This window comes from Hydractinia symbiolongicarpus, chromosome 8, assembly GCF_029227915.1.
Source record: "Hydractinia symbiolongicarpus strain clone_291-10 chromosome 8, HSymV2.1, whole genome shotgun sequence".
Classification (NCBI taxonomy): domain Eukaryota; kingdom Metazoa; phylum Cnidaria; class Hydrozoa; order Anthoathecata; family Hydractiniidae; genus Hydractinia; species Hydractinia symbiolongicarpus.
In genome coordinates this window covers 8953445-8962201 of record NC_079882.1, presented here as the reverse complement: position 1 = coordinate 8962201, position 8757 = coordinate 8953445, and the positions used below count along the sequence as shown (strand labels likewise).

Below are 8757 nucleotides of genomic sequence, written 5' to 3'. Positions count from 1 at the left end.
TGCGAAAGACTGAACAATACAAAAATATATCAACTAAATATCAAATAATAAAAACACGTGTACTTCTTTAATTGTATGAATAAAATAATATCTAAAGATCTATATTTTGCGTAATTAAGTTAGCAAATCTCCTAATTTTGACTTTTTCTGAATGCACTGTAAGTTAAAGACTAACATTCCTGCTGAGCTGGGTTCCATTTATAACGAACTGACGTCATCATAATTATGTATAATTAATCTGGAATGTGTACTATCTTACCTCGTTAGTGAAGGATAAATTTATTATTTGTGAAAGCTTTTCATAGCTTGTTTTACCCCCGTGAAGTTTATATCGACTCCATCTCATCATTTTCTGCTCAATTTTCGACATGAGTCAACAAAAAAAGTGCAAAGTAAAACTGGTATATATATCACTTGTGGTTGCAATCAATCATCGCATTATGAAATTTAGGCTGTGATATATTTTTGCCTAGCCAATCTTAACGCTCTCAAGAACAAAAAAAAAACATTTCTACTGTTGCCATGGTTGCACATTAAAGACACTCGAGTTTTTAGGCTCCTTGTTTATCACTTCAGAATGCGAAGATCAAAATATTTTTTAAAAAATTTTTTAAGAACATGAAAATTTCCTAGACTATCTAGCAAATTACTTGCTGTTGGATCTACGACTATAAAAGGGCCTGCTTAATAGAAAACAAACAAGTGTCCGCTTTTTGGACGTTTTGTTGTTGTTCGGCTGTCAAGCTAAACCATTCCGAATGCAAAATCAAACTTGACGTTGAACTTTAGCTTGATGGACAAACTGCGGGTACAAAAACAAACCCAACGTAAGCAAGAACGGGTTTTTAACATGGAAAATTAATTATTAAAATTCATTCAATATTTTCTTTTTTCTTGTATGCATGGTACCTGTGCCGAACATTAATGTTTTTAATGACCTTATTTCTTTGAGTTTCCGCTCGCTTGTATTCAAAATAAAGCCTCGCGTGTCTTGCTTGATCGAATATTTATCTAACTAGACACTTCGGCATACCCAAGAGACATCATTAACACCTGAGGGCGACATACGTTAACACCTATTTTTACTTTGAGAAGATAACTGACAAATATTATGAAGGGGTAAAAAGTTCGTTATACTATTTGCAATTTGACATAATTTAAATATATATTATCAGCATCAATCTTCTATCGCACCTTTATAAGAATATCAAAGGTTTGATGACATACGTACTAACAAGTCAAATATTAAAAACTACTTTCACAGGTATTGGTACAAAGCTAAAATTAAATTCGAACGCAAAAATTCGAACTGGAGTAAAAATAACTTTACAACTGGAATTAGTGTCCCCCGTGCCACCATTGTGCATATACGTCTATTTTAAGTGGCCACAAGAAAATGCGTAAAAGCTACAATTATGCCACCCATAACATTATACTAAAACAACAAAATGAGCAAAACTCCCTTTGAGCACACGAGCCAAAAAAGTTGGTTGGTTTTTTTAAACACAAGATCATTAACAATAGAAAATTTTGTCATTCAAAACTACGGTTATGCAACGTATCAAGGGGAACCCCCCACACAGAACTTCACAAATTAATGCAAATCCTAAGTACATGGCAATGATTGCACGATTAAAATTCCTATATAAACATAAGAAGTCAGTGTTTACGTTGCAACACCGTTTGACTAAATAAATTTTAAAGTTGGGCAGACAATGTTTTGTTGCCCATTATAACACTTCCACAAAAACACTATATAAAATAAATAGAAACTATTTTAATAAATATATACAATGTCGTTTTTCCCGCTAAAATTCTCTCAAAATGTCAACCGCGAAAGAACACAATCATAAAAGTCACCGCATTTAAAACACTATTTCTTTGCCTTCTTGCAATAGCTGTTTGAGTTTGTTTATTAAGTCTTGTTTTTCTTTTTGAAGTAGAATTTTTTGTTCAGTTAATTCAATTTCTTCTTGCGTTAATTTTGCTATGTGTTGCGCAGCTCGTTTTAAAACCACAACTTTTGGAGCTTTATCTTGCTTCTCAAACATGGGGACACAGTCACGTAATCTTTCAAAACTGTTTTTCAGATCGATCCTTCGTTTTCTTTCCAGTACGTTGTGAGTTGCTCGCCTGGATTCAGGGTCAGAATCGTCAGCAGAGTTAGAGGAAGCTCTTCGAGATTTTTGTCGTTCGAACGATGGCAACGTAACGGGAGAACTTTTAGCTTTTTTCAGCAAAGGCTGTGGCGGCACTCGAGCACACACAACAGCGGTTATAAGTTTTCGTTTTGTTCCTACGGCAGGAGTAGGCTTTGAATCGACGGTCACAACATCAATTTCTTCGTCTAAAATTAACACAAAGAAATGTAAATACCGAGATGCAGACATTCAGAATATCGGAGGCTCACATTTACGTTTTTCATAAAACACGAAATTTGAATTAAAAAATTAGTTAACATTTTCATCTAAGAACAACAAAAACTTGCTTTACAAAAACGTCTTAACGAATTAGAAGCTAAATTTACCTGTATCTGAAAATTGGGTGCTGTGTGTTTCGTTTGTTAACGGAAAAGGGAAAACTGTAGCGGGATCAACACATTCACTACTTGAAGGGCATTCAGCGCTTTCTGTCGTGACACTTGGAAGTGGACTGGGACAAGGTGTAGGATACAAATCTTCTTCGTTTTCTGAATACAATTTTTTACTGTGACTAATAAGTTTGTGAGCACTTGTTCTGACAATTTCAACAGTATTACCAGACCACATACAATCTGATATGAGTTTCGAACGTAAGTTTAGAACACCAGCTAGCTTCGAAGCGTTATAACTTGTTAAATCGAAGGTGGAATCGAGACTTTCGCAAACATCGTGTAATCGCTCAGCGATATCTGTACGACGATCCTCTGAAGTTTCACCGTAGGTTCTAGATGGAGAACTGGGAGGCGTTAATGGCAGCGCAAACTTCCGCCATATATCGTCACTGGGGTTGGAAGCATCCATCATTGGCTTCGCTAAATTCATAATTTCTTCATTGTCACTTTCATCAATGCTTGACCACACGCTGTGGTCTCGATTTGCACTAGTTATGATCATTGCTAAAATAAAAATAAATGTCCCGTAAATAAAAACACACTTCGCAAACAAATAAACAGAACTCTTGAAAAATGTTGAAAACCACATATTCTTATCAAAATAAAAGTAGTCATAAGTGACACAAAGAAATAGACAGCTGGCTACTTTAAAAATGTCAAATAAGCGACCCAAAGCATTTTAAAAATCTTAAAAAATTATGCAAGTTGTTAAACACTAAACTGTTGCTTCAACACAAGGGAATAAATATATATAACTTACTACTCGCCGCGGCTTCCGTCGTTTATTAAAACTTTAGTTTAGTGATCCGCTTGTCTAAATAAAATACAACTAAGTCCTACAATTTTTTTTTAAAAAAAATACGCTAATCAGTAATTTAAAAAATCATCTTCTTTGTTTACCTTAAACACTAACATAAAAATTTAAAATGAAACTTATAAAATTCGTGGACAAGCGAGGCCACAAAATCCTCCACACTTTATCAATATTAACAATGTTAACAAATTGAACAATAAATAGTTGCACGTTAAAAATACTTACATTGAAATATAAAATTTACTCAGCTTATAAAGCTGTCTCAAGTATTCGATTGAACGCTGCTGTAACTTTTGAACTGATATACTCAAATTAGGTTTACTGTGGAAACCCTGTAGTTATTTATGTTAACGTGATTGATTGCTACATTTTTAAACCAAGGACGGGTGTGAAAATATAAAAAGATTTAATGATATATAATTATGTTATTTTTTTCTTCTTTCTGTTTTAATAACTAAATAAACAATATAAAACTAACACAATACAAGAAAATATACCTATTAAATGAAATACCATATGTATTTATTACATTTACATATAAAGTAAAAAAAATATAACCATACCCCCGGTTACTAAAAAAACAATTAAGTAAATAACCCAATCACAAGCAAAGTTCTAAAAATGGACTGGTTATCCGCTATTCTCTATAGACGTTTTTAGATATTTGAAGCAAAAATATATATATAAAGTCTCCCGGGATCGGATAGTCTTTTTTATGCAAATCTGTTGGGAAATATAAAATTCTAAAGCGCAATCATTTTTATGAATGAACCCACGTGAGCAAAAAACATGTCAGGGGAAAACCCGAAATCAATAAAAAAAACTACGTTTGAATGAAGTTAAAGAAATTCGAAACCGTTTAAATATCACACCTTAAAGGTATTTCGGCCAGGAAATAGATTAGGCTATCGGCTAAGGGTGTAATGCAAGTGGAAAAATGCGATAGCAATAAAATAGTTATAAATTTCTTCGCCGTCATAATAGACCCAAACTGAATTATGCTTGTGCTGGTGAAAACCTCAAGTTTCCGGAGTTATTCAAGTTTTAAAGAGGTAATTTCGTCCAACAAGTTTTATTCACAAGTGTCTAATACAACTTGATTGACAATAAAAATATTTTTATAACGCAAGAACACACGTGGTAGATCAACAGCGACCAGTCAACAAAGCTAGCAGCGCCATACGAACATACATCCCACATTCCATCTGGCGAAAATAAGCAGCTCGTGGATCAGAATCTACCTCAATGCTAAAGAAAAAATTATTAATTTTAAATCAGGATTTGTGCTTACAAAGTGTATACAAAATGTTTTTGCTGTACCTGATTTCATTTACTCGGGGTAAAGGATGCATAACCACCATTTTTTCTTTGGCTTTTGTTAAAAGTTTCGGTGTTACTATGTAACACCCATGTACCTGTAAACGAGGAAAAAACATGCAGACGATGTATGGAAGAATGCAAGACATGAACAGTTCAAAAAAGCAAACAGTCGCAATTTTTGTACCTCCTCATACTCAGCTTCAGTGGAAAATCGTTCCTTTTGTATGCGCGTCATATAGAGAACATCGGTGGAGGGTAAAGCATCCTCGATCGTTGGATACTCTTTCTTAAATTGTAAAAAATAACACAAACATTAAATTTACCGGGCATTTATTCATGAATGAATCATCAATGAGGGAGTTCACCTAAGCAAGTGTTAATATTGATCTGTTTAACAAGGACAGTAGCAACCAAATAAGAAAAGACAGTTTTCTTAGAAACCAACTAAGTAAACACTAGACATTGTATTGTATAAACTTTGAATGCCGATAAACCACAATTGTGACTATTTGAAAGGAAGCACGAATGATTTAAAAAACTGTCTGAAGTTTTGAGTTATTTCAGCTCAGCGGGAGTTAATAAAAAGAGATTCAATACCCGGACAAACAACAAGGTTGTTTTACAAAAAGATCCGCTGAGAAGATAGAAAAACTGTCAAGTAGAAACTGTCTGGATGAGATAAACCTTCGGTCATTTAATATACTAACAAGATTTAAAAGCAAACATGAGTAAATAGCAAACCTATGACTAGTGACTTTATGTATAACCAAAAAAAAAAATAAAGTATAAAATATTTAAAATGAGTAACTAGGAAAACTGCGACATTAAGCATTTTTTTGCACTGGGGGTCGTTCACTCGGAGGCTTTGAAATAATTGAATTAATTAATTGATAAATTTAACGGGGATAACAAACAAAATTAAAAATGAAGTAAAAAAATAATAACACAAAACAACCCTGAAAAGAGACAAAGCTTTAACCAAACAAAAACTGAGTAATATAGCCTGTGATATCCGTTTAATTCGGTAAAAGGAATTCTCTTTTTTTTCCCACAGGTCAATCTTGTGACACGATAAGAAGGCTTTAGCAACGCAATTAAATGAACACAATTCATTTTTGTGGTTTTAATGCTCGACAAATATATGAATGAACTTTCTTTTTAACAAGATCAAAAAAAAATCATAAGAATTTTAATTCCGAATCTCACGGTTATCAATCGTTTCTTTTAAAACTGCTTAGGTTTGATTAATTGTGAAGATAGCCTCACGGCTCTACGTGTCACGATTGACATGTAAATTGACACCAATGGAGTTTTCCAATGATGCATTATGCAAATTACCCAGATTCTCAATTGAGGTACATAGAAACTGAATAACGTGTCAAAAACAAAATGTATAACTCACCTGTGGAATCCCTCTGCGTTCTACATAGGCTTTCACATTTTCTGGCATTTTTAACGAGTTTGGTGAAACGTATTGCAAATTGACTCTGTAGAGAGTTAGTAGTCTAGCGAGAGAATGTACTGTTCTACCATGCTTCAAATCGCCCACCATTGTGACCTAGAGCAAAGAAAATATATCAGTGGACCAACGTTTTTTTGTTGGGGAATATTTTGTTGGGTTAAATCAGTAAAAGACTAGTAGAACTTTTAAGAAAACAACAATTTTGCAGTTGAACTGGTTAAATTTTAAGATAATAAAATGTTATCTAATAAATCCCTTAACCATCACATCTTTTAACTTCACGCAGTGCTTTATTTCACGCGGAGGTTAAATTTTACGTCAAAACTTCATAAGACGATAAAAAAGGCCGTTAATTAGATAGCTGCAACAGACATATGTAATTTATTTTTTAAATTTTTACGGCTTTTTAATCATTGTTAATAACATTAAAATTGTAACCATCAATTATAGGTATACACCAAAACTAATCATGCGCGAATACGTCACTTTTAAAGAAGTAAAATTAATTGGGCGAAATTAAGATTATGAGTTTCCAAAATCCATTTTGAATCGCGATAGCCTGATGGCTTGGTTTTAGCTCAGACTATTATTATTTTACTTTTTTACTTGTGGTTTTAGGCAATCACTTTAAGTCACTTCCCGCGTTTTACTTAAAATCTAACAAGGCATGTACAGAATGTTTTAACATGGGACTGCCTCTTCCTGCGAATTATGTTTAATATCTAAAAGCAAGATAGTAGCTATGATAATCCTGCTTCAAACTTGACAGACCTAGCAAAATCAAAAATATTGCTTCTAGTTTCCAGAGTTTTTGCTAACAGGAAGTACCTTTTTCAAATCCAAATACTTTTTAACTTTTTCGCTATGCAATTTTATGTAAATATGTCAGCAGAACTTACAGTAATTCCATTCACAGTTCCAATTTCTTCCCGGATTGTAAAAACATCAAGTAGAGCTTGCGTAGGGTGTTCCCCTACCCCATCTCCAGCGTTTATAATCGGGCGACGACAGTGCTCGGCAGCACGCTAAATTCGAAAGTTAGTTACAATACAATTGCGAATAAATTATCGTTCTACCAAGTATGAGTAAAAAAATACCTGGACAGCGCCTTTCTCTGGATGACGCAGAACAATAGCGTCACAGTAGCAGCTCATCGTATGCACAGTGTCTAATTAGTAAAAAAAATGTCATAGTGAATCTGATAGAGAAAGGTCAAGTCGGGTGAGGATATTTAATCTGTTTAGAACAAATTTTGGCAGGATATTTTGGTACGTTTAATATTGATGTGGGTATTAAAGACAGTATAGCTTAATTGAATTGTCTCTCTTTTAAATAAAATAATGGTGGCTTTTCACTACGATTTTACGCCATCTTAATCTTAAATATTGGTTAACCTCAAAAATTTGGACTATAATTGTTCAACTATGGGATGCAATTGACGATGTTGTCATATCTTGGACATGAATTTCTTGTTGTAAATAATGAAATATTTGAGGGAAACAATAATCCCTCAACTTAAAAATAATGTGATAAAATTAGATCAGTGATCAAATGTGGGTATGGTAATATTCATTGTGGGTAAAATAACACGTTGTGGCGACGTACATAAAAGAAAAAACAATAGCCTCAAAGAGGCTATTATTTTAATTACAGGCTAATGGCGTCTGCTGTAAAATCTGTAATGAATCAGTTGTTCAATCACGATAACGTTATGAGCAATAAAAATGTATGGTGAGTTGGTTAACGATGGGTTAAAAATATCAACAACAAAAAAAATATACATTTTTTGTTAACAAACGTGATAAAAATAAAAAAAAAATTTTATGCAACAGTAAAATGCTACTTTTTTTGAAAAAGGAGCTATTGTGGAAGGATGCTTAATCACTTTAAATTCTTGAAACTCTTGTCAGGATGTTAATTGATGTTGCTGTTTGAAGATTCAAAATACTACTGCTTATTCTTATTATGTACAAAGATTTAAAAAAACGTTTCTCATGCTCCTTGCTGAGGTCGCTGTACTCTCAACAATATTTTTTTAAAAAAACTGCTTATAAGAATTTAGTGAACAGCTCTCTAAATATATTTTAGTAGTGAAGAAAGTTACACGTTTCGATATGAAACAACATACATTTTGAGTTCAGTCTGGATGTTTCTTAACTTTAAAAAAGATTTTCTGAAAATTTATAGTCAGATCCCTGTTTTATACTTTTAAAATTTTTTTCACTAAGACATCTGTCAATTTTCTCAATGTTTTGTGAGTTAGCAGTTGAAGTACCTATAACCTCAGTCTTGTTACATGTTATGCTTTCTTGAGTATATTTTTTACAAGCAGCAATTAAATTTTTTAAATGTCATATTGACAAGGTACCTTAAAAGTAACAACGAACTTCAAAATCACAAAAATAATGGTAATAATAGTAAACTCTCAATTGCATTCGACTTCCTGTCCAATAAATCTGTCTTTAAGGAGTTAGGGTGAATTAATAGTAAAATATTTCAGTGCTGGGTTCACTCAACCTTTTTTTAACACAAAATAACATGCACCAACATCTACCTGATGCTTTTAAA

General features: G+C 33.0%; 2 protein-coding genes across 2 annotated transcripts in view; both read right to left on the bottom strand.

Annotated features, from left to right (window-relative positions):
• Nucleotides 1-1146: 1146 nt before the first annotated feature.
• On the bottom strand, nt 1147-3769 carry LOC130653927 (N-myc proto-oncogene protein-like). Its single transcript, XM_057456421.1, has 4 exons — nt 3633-3769; nt 3354-3407; nt 2528-3097; nt 1147-2347 (listed from the first exon to the last, which is right to left on the bottom strand). The coding sequence occupies exons 3-4, from the start codon at nt 3093-3095 to the stop codon at nt 1866-1868; spliced, it is 1050 nt and encodes a 349-aa protein (XP_057312404.1). The 5' UTR covers nt 3096-3097; nt 3354-3407; nt 3633-3769; the 3' UTR covers nt 1147-1865.
• Nucleotides 3770-3822: 53 nt separating this feature from the next.
• LOC130653926 (CAD protein-like) overlaps nt 3823-8757 on the bottom strand; it is a 28074-nt gene continuing 23139 nt past the window's right edge. The window contains exons 36-41 of the mRNA XM_057456420.1: nt 7287-7357; nt 7089-7214; nt 6130-6285; nt 4912-5013; nt 4728-4822; nt 3823-4655 (exon numbers count right to left, since the gene is read on the bottom strand). Coding sequence (XP_057312403.1) covers nt 4553-4655; nt 4728-4822; nt 4912-5013; nt 6130-6285; nt 7089-7214; nt 7287-7357 — 653 coding nt within the window. The 3' untranslated portion in view covers nt 3823-4552. The remainder of the gene's footprint in view (nt 4656-4727; nt 4823-4911; nt 5014-6129; nt 6286-7088; nt 7215-7286; nt 7358-8757) is intronic.

What these genes read in the sequence shown, in the direction of transcription:
- LOC130653927 (XM_057456421.1), bottom strand. Translation starts at nt 3,095, where the DNA reads ATGATCATAACTAGTGCAAATCGAGACCACAGCGTGTGGTCAAGCATT. An exon ending in CACCCAATTTTCAGATACAG is followed by an intron (nt 2,348 to 2,527) that starts GTAAATTTAGCT and finishes TGTTAATTTTAG; the next exon opens with ACGAAGAAATTGATGTTGTG.